The sequence below is a fragment of the Tachyglossus aculeatus genome, chromosome 16, assembly GCF_015852505.1.
Source record: "Tachyglossus aculeatus isolate mTacAcu1 chromosome 16, mTacAcu1.pri, whole genome shotgun sequence".
Classification (NCBI taxonomy): domain Eukaryota; kingdom Metazoa; phylum Chordata; class Mammalia; order Monotremata; family Tachyglossidae; genus Tachyglossus; species Tachyglossus aculeatus.
In genome coordinates, this window is record NC_052081.1 from 42927802 (window position 1) to 42943476 (window position 15675).

The 15675-nt window shown below is 47.8% G+C and overlaps 1 protein-coding gene across 1 annotated transcript in view; it reads right to left on the bottom strand.

Annotated features, from left to right (window-relative positions):
- Positions 1-6654: 6654 nt before the first annotated feature.
- The window catches only part of C16H1orf94 (chromosome 16 C1orf94 homolog), a 32878-nt gene continuing 23857 nt past the window's right edge, over positions 6655-15675 (bottom strand). The window contains exons 7-9 of the mRNA XM_038758636.1: positions 10124-10204; positions 8732-8928; positions 6655-7025 (exon numbers count right to left, since the gene is read on the bottom strand). Of these exons, the coding sequence (XP_038614564.1) occupies positions 6950-7025; positions 8732-8928; positions 10124-10204 (354 nt within the window). The 3' untranslated portion in view covers positions 6655-6949. The remainder of the gene's footprint in view (positions 7026-8731; positions 8929-10123; positions 10205-15675) is intronic.

Below are 15675 nucleotides of genomic sequence, written 5' to 3' on the forward strand. Positions count from 1 at the left end.
ACACGCAGCGTAACGTGATGACGTCATATGCACATCTAGACTGTAAGCTCATTGTGGGTGGGGACTGTGTCTATTTATTGTTATATTGTACTCTCCCAAGTGCTTAGTACAGTGCTCTGCACACAGTAAGCACTTAATAAATATAACTGAATGAATGAATTTTGCCAAAGTCCACCCAAATTTAGACTGGTTTCTCCAGGAGTTCCCTAACCCCCTCTAACATCCTCACCCCTGCCAACTCACTCCAGAGCTGGAGTGTCCCCCTCCTGAGCCCCTGTGAATGCAGGTGCCACTTTCAAGCCACAGAATGTGGTTGAGGGAGACAAGGTGGAGGGAGGCTGGGCTCCGATAATGAGATCATCGGGCATAATGGTGGCCGATACCAAATCTTCACCAGGCCGGGGTGGGAGGGAGACCAATGGGGAACCGGACCGTCTGTCATTAATCCAAATGAAGTTCCATTTTCATGGATCTGGGCAGACCACCTTTCCTGACCGAAGGTTTCAGCAGAACCTCCCACATGTGCTCTGGGGCTCAGAGGTCAGCCACCCAGAGCAGAGAGAGGGTGGAAGAAAAAGATGTTGGGGGGTACCCACACCACCAGGCCCAGGAACCCTGATGTGAAGTCAAGCTGTTTGACTGGCAGAATTGCAGCAGGATGGACAGGGCCAGAAAGGGAGGGCGGGATGCCCCCTGGCATCCACTGTCAATCCTGAGGACACCTGGACCAATAAGGAGGCTCCCCAGAAGCTGCCTGGTCTCAATCAGGAAAAGAGGGCTGAATTGTAAGGAGAACACAAGGTACCAATTTCCTCCTCCACGGGCTTGAAAGCCAGGCTGGGGACCCCTGAGACATTCAAGCAGCAGGTGAGATTTGCTCACATTCATTTTCCTTTCCTTCACACCGACCTGCAGGTCATCAGCATGAGACCTGACAAATGTGTATTTTGGGAGCTCAAATTATCCAGATAATTTGCATATGTGTGTGACCTTAACCATTAGGGTGATCTTGAAAAAGGCTCTTTGTGAAAAAGAAAATCCTGTCCTTTCTCCATCAAGCAGGGCAGGCGAAGGCTTAGAAGTCTGGAATAATCATGGACTGAGTCGATGACTTCTTTGGAATAAAAAAAAAAACAACTGTTCATTTAAATATGAAAAATGCCATTTTAAATTGTAGGGAGCCTTTTAATTCTCCACTATAGGTTATAAAAAAATAATAGATAAGCAGAAATGTGTTATTAAAACTATCTATTTTTCTTGGCATTTGGGTAATTTAATAAAATGCTGAAGCTAGGTTTCTGTACTTTATGTTATCAGTGAGAAGACAACTTGTTTTCTGATGAATAGCACACCTAATCTACCCCTGCCCTCCATGGGGAGTTCTGAAGGGCAGCAGACTTAAAGATTTCAGTGCATTAGCTAAACTTTTCTGGTCATGAAGGGTTAAACTGCAACCTTAAGGGTTTTTTTTAAGATATTTGTTAAACCCTTACTCTGTGTTGGTCCCTGTACTAAACATTGAGGTAGATACCAGGTCATCAGGTTGGACATGGTCCGTGTCCTACATGGGGCTCTCAGTGTCTATCCCCATTTTACAGATGAGATAACTCTGAGGAGTGAAGTGGTGGAGCCAGAATTAGAACCCAGGTCCCTCTGATTCCCAGACTCAGGCTCTAACCACTAAGCCATGCTCCTTCTCTGGAGTTCCCTGGAGGAGACACATGGGTGAAGAAGAACCATCACTCTGAAACCTAGGACTGGCTCAGCAGGAGTAGGGCTTGGAAGGAAAGAGCACAGACCTTGAGAGGCAGGAGGCTCTGGTGATAATAATAATTAATAATTATGGTATTTGTTAAGTGCTTACTATGTGCCAAGCATGATTCTTGGTAATCAGGTAATCAAGTTGTCCCACGTGGGGCTCACAGTCTTAATCTCCATTTTACAGATGAGGTAACTGAGGCACAAAGAAGTTAAGTGACTTGCCCAAGATCACACAACAGACAAGTCCCGGGGGCAGCTCTTGCATCTTCCAATCCTGTTATACAGTGGTGGGCACTCAGCAGGCGAGCATTAAATGCTTTCGGTTGATGGAGTCATTGATCCGAGTTCTAGTCCTGACTCCGCTGTGAACCCACTGAGAGTCCTGGGGGACATCACTAAGGCCTCCATGGGTCTTGGTTTCATCTGCAAAATGGGGAGCATAATGCCTCCCCCCACCTCACAGAAATGCCCCAAGGAGAATGTGAACGTGGTCTTAGAGAAATAAAAACTTGGTTTGGGAATTTAGAGTTTCGTTGCATGAGTTCCTTGGGAAGCAGCATGGCCTAGTTTATAGAGCATGGGCCCGGGAATCAGAAGGACCTGAGTTCTAATCCCAGCTCCACAACTTGTCTGCTGGGTAGGTCACTTCACTTCTCTCTGGGTCAGTTACCTCATGTGTAAAATGGGGACTAAAACTTTGAGTCCTGTATGGACAGGAATTGTGTCCAACCCAACTGATCCACCCCAGTGCTCAGTATAGTGCTTGTCACAAAAAAAGTGCTTAATAAATACTATAATAAAAAAGAAAACAGTTTGGGAATGTGTGTTTGCTCAATGTCCTTTCCCCTGCACTTTTAGTAGAATGACTTTTTCATGGTATTTAAGTGCTTACTATGTGTCAAACACCATTCTAACCACTTGTCTAAGTACAAGTTAATTAGATTGGACAAAATCCCCGTCCCGCCTGGGGCTCACAATCTAAGTGGGAGGGAGAACAGGTATTTAATCCTCATTTTACATTAATTCATCCATTCATTCAATCATATTTATTGAGCGCTTAGTGTGCAGAACACTATACAAAGCACTTGGAAAGTACAATTTGGCAACAGATAGAGACAGTCCCTACCCAGCAATGGGCTCACAGTCTAGAAGGGGAAACTATGGTTGAGGGAACTGAGGCACGGAGAAGTAAAGTGACTTGCCCAAGGTCACACAACAAGCAGTTGGCAGTGCCAGGATTAGAACGCAGGCCCTGCGATTCCCAGGCTCATGCTCTTTCCACTAGGCCACGCTGCTCCTTTAGCATGCACCCAATATGTGCTCAATAAATACTACATTGCCAGATTATTGTGGAGTTTGTCCACCTCCCCCTACCAGTTTTAAAGGCGCTTTCCCCTATTTCAGTCATTTCTCTGCTGACAGCGGCACTTTGCCTCTATTTCAGTCATTTCTCTACTGATCGCTAAGTAAAATTAGCCCCACTGAACTGATGAAAACCAAGACTAGAGGAGATTTCTGTTAAGAAGCTGTCGGCCTCTTGAGGCTTCAAGTCGCTTGCTCTCCCTGGAAAATAAGAACCTTAATCCTCATACCAAAGGATCCCCTAAGTTCTCCCTGGAAGGAAAGTGCCATCTACAATCTCCATAATGCTGCGACCTCGAAATGCTTAATGCTCTGTGACGGAAGCCCCCGAAACGGATTCTCTCCAAGCCCTTTGCCAGGAACCCCAGTCAGAGTTATCGGGCATAGCCAGCCATAGACATAATCAGCTTTCTCAGGGTAGCAAAGCCACTCTTTCTGGCTGACAAATGATGGTTTCTATTGCATCCTGCTACCTTAATGAACCCTCTTTGGATTCCCAGGCTGGTGTCTGCCCTAGTAAAGGGAAGAAAGAAAAAAAATCCATCCAACTTGATAATTTCTTGATCTGATTAAGCGAATGTCATTAGGAATTCTGGAGAAAGTCAGCGACTGCTTTGATAGACTATAGATTCCACAAATACCTCATGATTAAGGATGAGCCAGCTGCCCGAAGGAAGTGAATTCAGGTGTCACTCCCGGGATCGGACCCCAAACTTAAAGGCTGGTTGTCATGGTGACCATGACCCAGAAGCACCCCTGGGAATGGGGACCTGGGCAGAGCATCTCTGCAGTTGTATAGCAAGGCAATGGACTTAGAGAGCTTCCTCCTTAGTGGGACAGGTCCACATGGCTCCTTCTCTGGGCCTTGATAGAGGAAGATTGAGAATGGCTAGGAAAATAAGCCCAGGCCCACAGGCCTGCTGACCTCCAAGGACTCTGGGTGTGTTGTCCCTGTGTAGACTGTAAGCTAGGATGTCAGATTGTTGTGTTGTACTCTCCCGAGCACTTAGTAAAGTGCTCTGCACATGGCAAGTGCTCAATAAGTACCATGGATAGATTGACTAATGAAAATCAGGTAGGTCTTTTCTCCTGTTTGCTTTTTGCCAAGCTAGTTGTCCCTGAGCTCCCCTCCTGAGAGTCCTCAGGGTGTTTGCTCTGCCTTGAGATGGTGAAGAATAGAGTTGAGGGTGGAAGTAATAATACTACTACTAATAATAATATATGGTATTTGTTAAGCACTTATTATGTGCCAGGCACTGTTCTAAGCACTGGAGTAATCGGGTGGACACAGTCTCTGTCCCACATAGGGTTCACAGTCTTAATCCCCATTCTGTAGATGAGGTAACTGAGTCCCAGAAGGGTTAAGTGACTTGCCCAAGATCACTCAGCAGACAAGTGGTGGAGATAGGATTAGAACCCAGATCCTTCTGACTCCCAGGCTGGTTGGTACTCTATCCACTAGGCCATACTGTAGTTGGGAGGGGAAGGGATGGACATGCCTCTGGGGTTCATTTCCCATGGCACATTGCCCCCAGTAAGTGCTCAATAAATCCCAAGCGCTTGAGTCCTTATCCTCTAAGGGTTTACTAAGGTGATCCCCCCGCCCCATAGCAGTTATGGAAATAGCCTTGTACTCATTTGCTTCCGCTACCTGTAATTTATTTTAACATCTGTCTCCCCTATTGCCTGGAAGCTCCTTGAGGGCAGGGATGGAGTCTTCTTAGTCTATTGTGCTCTTCCAAGCACTTAGTAAAGGCCTCAGCACAGAGTAAGCATTCAATAGTATTCCTGAAGTTTTTTAATTTGCAGGATGTGTCTGGAGGACAAAGAATCCAGCAAAGAACCACTCTTCCCCCATTAGAGTGGAAGTTCTTTGTGGACAGGGAATGTGCTCATGCTTTCATGGTACTTTCCCAAGAGTTAGTACGCGCGCGCGCGCGCACACACACACACACACACACACACACACACACACACACACACACACACACACACACACACACACACACACACACACACACACACACACACACACACACACACACACACACACCCCCCCCTCAATAAATGCCACTACTATTTGGAATGTTTCATGCTAATGTCCCCTTTCCACAAAAAGTGGACCTCAGCCTGTTTCCAGTCCTGCTCTTCCAACTCTACAAGTTTTATTTGCTCTTCCTTAGCCCTCAGTTCTATGGTTCTGTCTCTGAGCAGTGTCACATAATGGATAGAGCACAGGCCTGGGAATCAGAAGCACCTGGGTTCGAATCCCTGTTCCACCATTTGTCTGCTGTGTGACCTTGGGCAAATCACTTAACTTCTCTGTGCCTCAGTTACCTCATCTGTAAAATGGGGAATAAAACTGTGAGCCCCATGTGGGACAGGGACTGTGTCCAACCTGATAAGCCTGTATCTACCCCAGAACTTACTACAGTGCCTGGCACAGAGTAGGTGCTTAGCAAACACCATAAAAAAAAAATTATCTTCTAAATCCCACCCTCACAGCAACCCAGTGGAAAGATCTGGGCCCAGTCAATTAATCAATCAACAGTATCAAAGTGCTGAGCAGGTATGGACTTAAGTGAAAGTATAATAGAGAAAGTAGGGAGAATAAGGTGGGGAGATCAGAGGTTAGTCACAGAAGGCTTCCTGCAGGAGATGTGATTTCAGAAGGGCCTTGAAAATGGGGTGAGTGGTAGTCCACTGAATGTGAAGGGGGAGGAAATTTCAGGTAGGAGGGAAGGAGTGAGCAATGGTTCATTGGTGAGAGAGATGAGAGCAAGGCACGGTGAGTAGGTTGTTGCTATAGGAGGGTAGGGTGTGGGCTGGGGTATAGTTGGAGAGGAGCAAGGATAGGTGTCTGTCTCTCCGCCCCTTAGACTGTAAGCTCACTGTGGTCACGGAACGTGTCTGTTTGTTGTTGTACTGTACTCTCCCAAGTGCTTAGTACAGTGCACTGCACACAGTATGCACTCAATAAATATGACTGAGTGAATGAATGAATGGATAGAAGGGAGAGGAGCTGATAGAGCGCCTTGAAGCCAAAAGTAAAAACTTCCTGTTTGATGCAGAGATGATTGGTTTGCCATTGGAGGGTTCTGAGGAGTGGTCTTTTAAATGATCTTTTCAGGAAAAGGATTGGATGGAGAGGAAGGGGTGGATTCTGGAGATACTGTGAGGACAGAAGTGACAGTATTTGGTGACTGACTGGATAGGCGGACTGAAGGAGAGAGATGAAGCGAGGATAACGCCCGAGTTGCAGGCTTGCGAGGCAGAGAGGATGGTGCTTTGGCTATAGTGCTGGGAAAGTCAGGGCTCTTCTCCCAGTTTCGATTCTGCCACGGCCTTCATTCAAGTCAGTCAGTCAATTGTATTTATTGAGCGCTTACTGTATGCAGAGCCCTGTACTAAGTGCTTGGAAGAGTACAATATGACAATATAACAGACACAGTCCCTGCCCATAACAAGCTTACAATCTAGATGGAGCTGATGTTAAAGAGCTGAGATCCTCACCGTGAATACAACCTTTGTTTTTATTCTTTAGTCTTATTTCTATTTTACCAACAACAACAACAACAACAAGCTATTCCTGTAAGTGCAATAAAACTCTTCTTCTCGGGCAGGTGGGTGGGTGGGAGGGAGGGAGGCAGTCGGGGCACGGGAGTGAGCAGGTGAGAAGGCGACTGGATTTCATCTTCTGTTCTCAGCCTCCATGAAATTTTCTCAGAGCCAGAGTTGGACAGGCAGGGGTTGGGGAAATCCATGAGCACTCCAAACCAACAGAATCATGTTGGAGTCCGGAGGAGGCCTGGGCAGTGACCCCTGCCTAGAAGTTAACCCCATTTCCGCTGGAGGAAAAGTATGGGCTGCTCATCAGAGGCCCGCTGGTCGTGGAACTGAATCTGAGAGAGAGAGGGAGAAAACGCTGTGGGCTTGGACCAGGTCCCCCTGTGACAGTCTCCTTTACAGAATCACTGCATTTTCTTTGGATTCTGTGAGCCCCAGAGGCACGTCAGACCCAGAGATTGAAAACCCCCGGACTGGCTGGAAGGCTGGCTCACAGCGGAGCAAGGATTTTACTCTGATTAAAGTAATCCAATTAGAAAAAGACAAATGGCCTCGTCCTGCAATCCTGACGCAAGCAGGCCGAAGAGATTCCCCCTGCCAGCTGGCCCCTTCAGGCGCGCCCCAACCCCGACCCCCCTCGACTGGGTATCCAAGAGGGGCAAACGGGACCTCTGGCCTAAGAACCCACCCTCCCCACACCTCACTCCCACAGGGAGGACAAAGGGCCCAAATCTAAACCTCCAGCTACGGCGGCTGCCCCATCGAAGAGATGGGGGAGAACTCACCTCTTGCTGTTGCCTGGACTGAGATCACAAGCCCCCAACAACCTGTGCAGCTGCTGGGTCTAGTGAGAGAAGCCCCTGAAGGCCCCTGTGCCCCCTCTCAGGCCACCAGACTCTTCCTCCATGCCCGGCACTCCATCCTGAGAGGAAGGCAGCAATGGCTGCCGGTTTCCTGACAGCATTTTAAGCCTCAGGCCTCAAGTCCCCTCACAGGTCAGTGAGGCTGTTTATGCATGCACCGTGACAAAAGAGGGCCCAGGAGAAGTGATCTGTGGGTCCCCAAAATGGCCCAGACGTCCAACAACTGAACCCCAGTCTATGATCCCAAAGGGCCGAGGGCCTGTACCCCGGGCTGCAGAGACTGATTGGTCTTTAGCACATCAAGAGTTTTTTGTTTTTTAATGTTATTTGTTAAGCTCTTACTATTTGCCAGGCACTGTACTAAGTGCTGGGGTAGAAACAAGCTAATAAGTTTGGACACAGTCCATGTCCCAAATGGGGATCATAGTCTTAATCCCCATTTTACAGATGAGGTAACTGAGGCCCAGAGAACTGAAGTGACTTGCCCAAGGTCATGCAGCAGACAAGTGGCAGAACTGGGATTAAAACCCAGGTCGTTCCGACTCCCAGGGCCGGGTTCTATCCACTAGGCAACACAGCCGGATGAGGCCTCCTGTGGTTGGAAGGACCCATGGCCCAAGGCCCCAGGACTGAAGGTCTTCGCTAGCAATTATTTGGGCTACCCAGCCCCCAGAACACACCGGGTCCCCAATTCAAGGATTCCTAGGGTGGGCAGGGACCCATGGACTTCCTGCCTCCTAGCAGTTTATGGTCCAAAATTGGCCAGGACAGTTGGGTCCTGTGCTCTTTCTGTCTGTCTCTGCCTCTCTCTTTAGGAGCAGAGATACCACCCCCATCCTTAGCTGGACCATCGGAAAGTTCTTCCTTCCCTCCCTCTTCTCCATCTATTTCCTTGATGTGAATTCCCTGAATCCTCTGAGTCTGAATTTAGACTTGAATTACCCGGATGATTCATTAGCACTCAATGAATATGACAGATTGACCAACTGATAGCATTCACCTGATCGAAATGCATTCATTCTGTTGTTTCACAACCGCCATCTTAGTTGGGAAAGGCTGTCTGCAAGAGCCCTCCTTGTCTGCTGTGTCCTGTTCCTTCCCTTTAGTGTTTCTCCCCACCCTCACCCCCCGAAAGCGCTATGTTTTTCTGAGAACGAATTTGCAGCTGAGAGACTTACCCGAACGTCTGAGAGAAGAGATATTGCGGCCCATCCCCTCCCATGGGTGGATGGTCCCGGGGGCTGCTGGGCAGCTTTGGGGGGGGCCTCTGCGGGTATGAATAGCTGGGCTGTATGAGAGGGATGTAGCTGAGCAGAGTGGGGTAGGAAGAGCGGAAAAGCTGCTGTCCCATCTGTGGAGGGCTGTATGGTGTCACCTGCACCCCATGGAGAGGAGAGAGAGGGATTTGTGTATATTTATTATTCTAGTTTATTAATGATGTATATATATATATCTATAATTCTATTAATTTTGATGGTATTGACACCTGTCTACTTATTTTGGTTTGCTGTCTGTCTCCTCCTTCTAGACTGTGAGCCCATTGTTGGGTTGGAACTGTACAGGTTGCCGAATTGTACTTACCAAGCACTTAGTTCAGTGTTCTGCACACAGTAAGTGCTCAACAAATACGATTGAACGAATTGAGCAGGGTGACAGAGGAGGCATCATGGCATTGTCAATCAGTCAATCGTAGTTGTTGAGTGCTTACTGTGTGCAAAGCACTGTACTAAGAGCTTGGGAGAGAACAACAGAACAGTCACTTTCCCTGCCCACAACAAGTTTACAGTTTACAGCGGGAGGCAGACATTAATATAAATAAATAAATTACAGACATGGACAGAAGTGCTGTGGGGCTGGGAGGGAGGAATAAATAAAGGAAGCAAGTCAGGGCAACACAGAAGGGAATTGAAGAAAAGGAAAAGAAGGCTTAGTTAGGGAAGGCCTCTTGGAGGAGATGTGCCTTCAGTAAAGCTTTAAGGCAGGGGAGACTAATTATCTGTCAGATATATATGTCAAGCAGGGCATATATATCATTATCATCATCATCATCAACAGTAAATGCTGAGTGCTTGTTGAAGATAGAGCACTGTATATATACCTGGGAACCCACAGCAGCTATCAAAGTCAAGGGAAGCAGTGTAGACTAATGGATAGAGCACTGGCCTAGGAGGCAGAAGGACCTGGGTTCTAATCCCGGCTCCACCACTTGTCTGCTGCTGTGAGGCCTTGGGCAAATCACTTCAGTTCTCTGAGCCACAGTTCCCTCAATCGTACAATGGGGATTAAATACCTGTTCTCCCTCCTACTTAGGCTGTGAGCCTCATGTGAAACAGAGACTTTGTCCAACCTAGTTAACTTGTATCTATGCCAGTGCTTAGAATGGTGTTTGACACATAATATGCACTTCAAAAATACTTTAAAAAAATTTGGAATACCGGAAGAGATAATGCCTCACGTTACTTTGGGCTGGAGAAGTCCCAGCCCTCCGTTCCAACCCATATGACAGAAGAAGCTGAGAGTTAGGGGATTCAGAGAGGGACTGAGCAACAGCTGGGCACTAATGACCTCACCTGTCTAGAGAAGCAGCCGAGCTGGGGAAGCAGCATCCTAGACTGTTGGAACGGGACCCGGGATCTGTGCTGGTACAGGCCCTGGAGGGGAACAAATAGTTTTAATTCAATCAATCAATCAATCAATCATATTTATTGAGCAATTACTGTGTGCAGAGCACTATACTAAGTGCTTGGGAAGTACAAGTTGGCAACATATAGAGATGGTCCCTACCCAACAGTGGGCTCACAGTCTAGAAGGGAAGGGACTTTAATTCTATTTGTTCTGACGACTTTGACACCTGTCTCCATGTTTTGTTTTGTTGTCTGTCTCCCCCTTCTAGACCGTGAGACCATTGTTGGGTAGGGACCATCTTTATATGTTGCCAACTTGTACTTCCCAAGCACTTAGTACAATACTCTGCACACAGTAAGCGCTCAATAAATACAATTGAATGAATGAAATGGACAAAGACAGAATGCTTGGTTTCCAGTCCAACCAGTCAGAGAACTGACCCTTTTCAAGCAAATGGGCCAATGGGCCAAAGGATCAACAAGCCAACAGGTCAGTGGGCCCTTGTTTCTGGGAGGCTCTGCCCTGGGGTGCAGAAGGCAAGGCCAGCTTCTTGATTGGACGGCCTAGTGGATAAAGCCTGGGCCTGGGAGTCAGAAGGACCTGAGTTCTAATCCCAGCTCTGCTTCTTGTCTGCTTTATTACCTTGGACAAGTCACTTCACTTCTCTGGGCCTCTGTTCCCTCATCGGTAAAATAGGGATTAAGACTGGGAGCCCCATGTGGGACAAGGGACTGTGTCCAGCCCAGTTACCTTATATCTACCCCAGCACTTAGTATAGTGCCTGGCACATAGTAAATTCTTAACAAATACCACTCCAGGCTCCCTCCTGGAAGAGAGGGTAGGGCAGCAGCAGGCAAAACCTTTTTTTTATGGTATTTGCTCAAGCTCTTACTATGTGTCGGACACTGTGCTAAGCGCTGGAGTAGATATAAGTTAATCAGATTGGTCACAGTCCGTGTCCCACGTGGGGCTCCCAGTCTTAATCCCCATTGTACAGATGAGGGAACTGAGGCCCAGAGAAGTGAAGTGACTTGCCCAAGGTCACAGCAGACAAGTGATGGAGCCAGGACTAGAACCCAGGTCCTTCTGACTCCCAGATCCGGATTCTATCCACTAGACCATGTTGCTTCTCCAGACCTGCCACTGAATAGGCAGGAAAATGAACATTTATAGGAGCTGAAGCTGTGTGACTTCGCGGACAAAGCACAGGTCTGGGAGTTAAAGGACCACCTGGTTTCCAATCCCAGCTCCATCACTTGCCTGCTGTTTGACCTAGGGCAGGTCGCTTTACTTCTCTGGGGCTCCTCATCCGTAAAATGGAGATTCAATACCTATTCTCCCTCCTGCTGTGAGCCCCATGTGGGTCAGAGACTATGTCCAAACTGATTATTTTGCATCTATTCCTGTGCTTAGAACAGTGCTTGGTTCATAATAAGCCCTTAGCAAGCACTCTGTTATGATTAACTGAAATACTTCATTGGGCTCAAAGCAGTGCTGTCATTTATCTAGTGGCTGATTCATCCTCATATCATCCCGGTGAAGGAGGGCAGGGGCCAAAGTGATTCTCCCCATTTTTGAGGTAAAATGCGAAACAGTGTGGCCTAGAGGAAACAGCATGGGCCTGAGAGGCAGAGGAACTGGGTTCTAATCCCGACCCTGCCACCTGCCTGCTGTGTGACCTTGGGCAAGTCACTTCACTTCTCTGTGCCACAGTTGCCTCATGTAGAAAATGGGGATTAAACTACCCACTACATTTTGGTCTGTGAGCCCCAAGTGGGAAAGGAGCCGTGACCAACCTGATTATCTTGTATCTACCTCAGCAGTAGCACATAGTAAGTGCTTAACGGAGACCGTAGTTATTATGATTAGTAAAAATTGTGGTCCAGAGAGGTTTAGTGACCAGTTCAAGGTCAAGAACAAGGTCAAGGTCAAGTCCACGAACAGTGCTTTGCACATAGTAAGCGCTTAATAAATGCCATTATTATTATAAGGTCATCCAGCCTGTCAGCAAGCAGAGCTCAGGTGAGAACTCTGGACTTTGAGGTTGGCATCCTGTTTTCACTTTTGTCCACACAGCTCTGTGGAAGCGGCCTCTCCAGTCTGGCTTGACAGGGGTTCTGGCAAACTCCCTGATTGGTTGGCCCTTCCCTCCAGCTGCTGGGAACCAGCAGGTGGGCAGGCTTGTGAGCTTTCCCCTCCTTTAGTGGGAAGCTCCTTCTCATTTTCAACACCACAGGGAAAAGACAAAATTCTCCCCGTGCCTCCTAGGACCCAACTTGGAGTGAGTAATATTCTCCACGGAGACTGAAGGAGCTGAGAGTTGCCTGGGTAACTCATCCTCAGGATCAGGTGGAAAATCTCTTTCTTTGTGCCCGTGCCTGAGATGGTATAAGTTGAGAAGCCAAGCTGTGCTACTCATGAGAATCCAGATTGAACCAGGCCAACAGTGCATGCCAAACTGTCTACATACTCTGATCCTGTTTATTTTAATGGTATTTGTTAAGCAGTTACTAAGTGCCAGTCACTGTACTAAGCACCGGGGTAGATATAAGCTAATCAGGTTGGACACAATCCATGCCCCACAGTCTCCATTTTACAGATGAGGTAACTGAGGCCCAGAGAAGTGAAGTGACTTGTCCAAGGTCACACAGCAGGCAAGTGGTGGAGTCAGAATTAGAACCCAGGTCCTTCTGACTACCGGGAGCATACTCTAGCTATTAGGTTACACTGCTTCTGATTTTGCACACTCACCGGGCAGCAGGAGGAGGTATCCCTTGACAGTGATGTGGTGAAAACCAATGGGAGTGACATAGCAGCCACAGGAAAGGATGGACAGGGGCTTTTGACCCCCAGCTGTAAAAATCCACCCTGGATAATCCATATTGCAGATAATCCACTTGCAAATAATTGAGAGCTGGCAGCAGGAGGATTTAAAAGAGAGAGAGGTGGACCCACCTGGCATATTGGTGGATACCCTTGAGTGCTTGCCCCTAATTGGATGTGCTGTATGACATCATCACACCTCAAGGTGACACATCCTGACACCCGCAATGCTGTACTGGAAACAGCCGGAATTCCAAGGACTGAGCCTTGGATCAGGGTTTGTGAGGGCAGGGGAACTCAAACCAGAGGGAAGAGTTCCAATCTCTATAAGCAAGGGACTGTGGCTGCCAACTGTGGTATTCTCTCAAGCGCTTCGTACAGTGCCTCTGCACACACTCAATTGATGCCATTGACTGATTGGTGGAAATAGAGTTTCTGGCTAGAGCTCCTTGGGGGTTGTCATGAAGCAGCGAGGGCCCCAGGGGAAGGAGGAGCCCTGAGAGAGACCCAAGAAAAGTGGCCCCTTGGAAAAACCCTGCCCAGGCAGGCACTGGGCTGTTCCCCTGAGTCAGAAAAATCAATTACTTTCATTGTTACCACTTGCTAGTCGCCTTTCTTTCTCCTTCCAAAAATCGCAGCCAAGAGCAGAAATGCCATCAAAGTAACCTTGACAGCTTTAGCACGTCATTTGAGGAAGCAAAATGAGACCCAGCAAAGCTATTTGCATATGTGCTGGGCACCAAGCTTGGTGCCATTTAGGTAGTGACAAATGTTTCAAGTGGATTCTTCTGACTTGTTACATTTCTTTTTCCACCTTCTCCTCTTTCCTAGGCTGGGCAATACGTAATCCCAGAGCATCGCTCACATGCGCATGCTCTCACACACACACACACACACACACACACACACACACATGCACAATATTGCAGAATTTCTTACCCATGTACATACCCACACACAGTATTCCCAGAGAATCACTCACATAACTACATACACATGTATAGAGTATTCCCAGATCTTCACATGTAAGTGCACATGCATGTACATATGCACGCACACACACACACACACAGTATTCCCACAGCATATCACAGCTGTATACACACACAAACACACAGTATTTCTAGAAGTCCACACAGATACACACACCTGGAATTCCCAGAGCTTCACACACACACACACACACACACACACACACACACACTCTCTCTCTCTCTCTCTCTCTCTCTCTCTCTCTCTCTCATATACACACAGAGTATTCCCAGGACTTCACACACATACACACATCTGGTATTCCCAGAGCTTCACACACATGCACAGGCAATGCACACACACAGACTCACACATACACACACACATTCCCAGAGCCCCACACAAACACTCACACCAGCCCACACTCTCACACACAGCACTTCCCCCTCTTGGGCTTTTATGCAGCGTCTTGGCAGTGAGCATTTAACTTGGGGGCCAGGAGGTAGCCAGTGGAGTCTGGCAGTCCAGACTGAGAAAGGAGACACCCTAACTGCCTATGGAAATGAAGTTGCATCCCCGCTGCAGCAGCTGACACGGGCCCACCATACCTGCCATGGTACTTGCCATGGCTCTGAGCGGAGGCTGAAGAATCTAGGAAAGGCAACCTGCACCTAGCAGGGGCCAGACGTGTGAACTATTAATAACCCATGGCAAGACACAACTCATCTGGCGTCTTTTCTGGAATAAATAAATAAAAAATCCGATGCTGCAGTACGACCAAACCGTCCAAGGGACCAGACCCCTGGGTATTTTTCTGCCTCATTTGCCAGGTGAGGAGAAGTCACAAGGATGTCATAGGCAATCAGAGAACTGACCACTTTTCTGAATAATGCACATTTTTTGTTACATACGTGCTCCCAATTTGATTGATTTGTTCTGCCAAGTGCACACTGTTGTGCATTTTCCACTTGCTTTCTAAATTGCTCTTTTCTCACGTCTACAAGAAGAGAGCTGCAGGGAGGCTTAAAAAAAATTTGAGAGGATAAGAGTGGATACCTCTTGCTGTTAAATAGCTGTTATGCCAGCCTCGTTTTCGGCCCAAAGGAAAGGGACTGGTGGCTTTTTTTTTTTTGTCACAGTTCAGCACCATTTGTCTTGGTAATGGCAGGCTGGGTCTCAGGGAGCTTTGGCAATGGGTCTGTAAATTGGGCTTTGTGACTGCCTCCTGATTGTCCCATGAGATTGACAGCTGATGCCCAGGGGTGTTAGAGGAAGTACCCTCTCTTTCATATCCCTCTAGGCTGTGGATCTATGGGGCAGGCTTCTTTGTGCAAGCCTCCTGATTGGCCCAGGAGTCTGTCTGATGGATAGTTGTTCCATTGACACTATGGGCAGCGGGGGGCAATCCATTTTCACATGGAAACTCCGATCGATGTCTCATTCTTACAGACCTGTTCACTCTGTGGGGCCCCTTCCCAGAGCATAGGAGTCTCGGAGGATGGGTCTCCGGGGCTTGAGCCTGCTTAACTCTCTCTCTGCTCCAGGATGCTGGAGAGCAGACATCTGGAGGACTCAGGAGGTCTGGGCAGCCTTCCAGATAGGGCCCCTGACCTCAGTTCATTCGTTCATTCAATCGTATTTATTGAGTACTTATTGTGTGCAGAGCACTGTACTAAGCGCTTGGGAGAGCTCTTACTCCCCT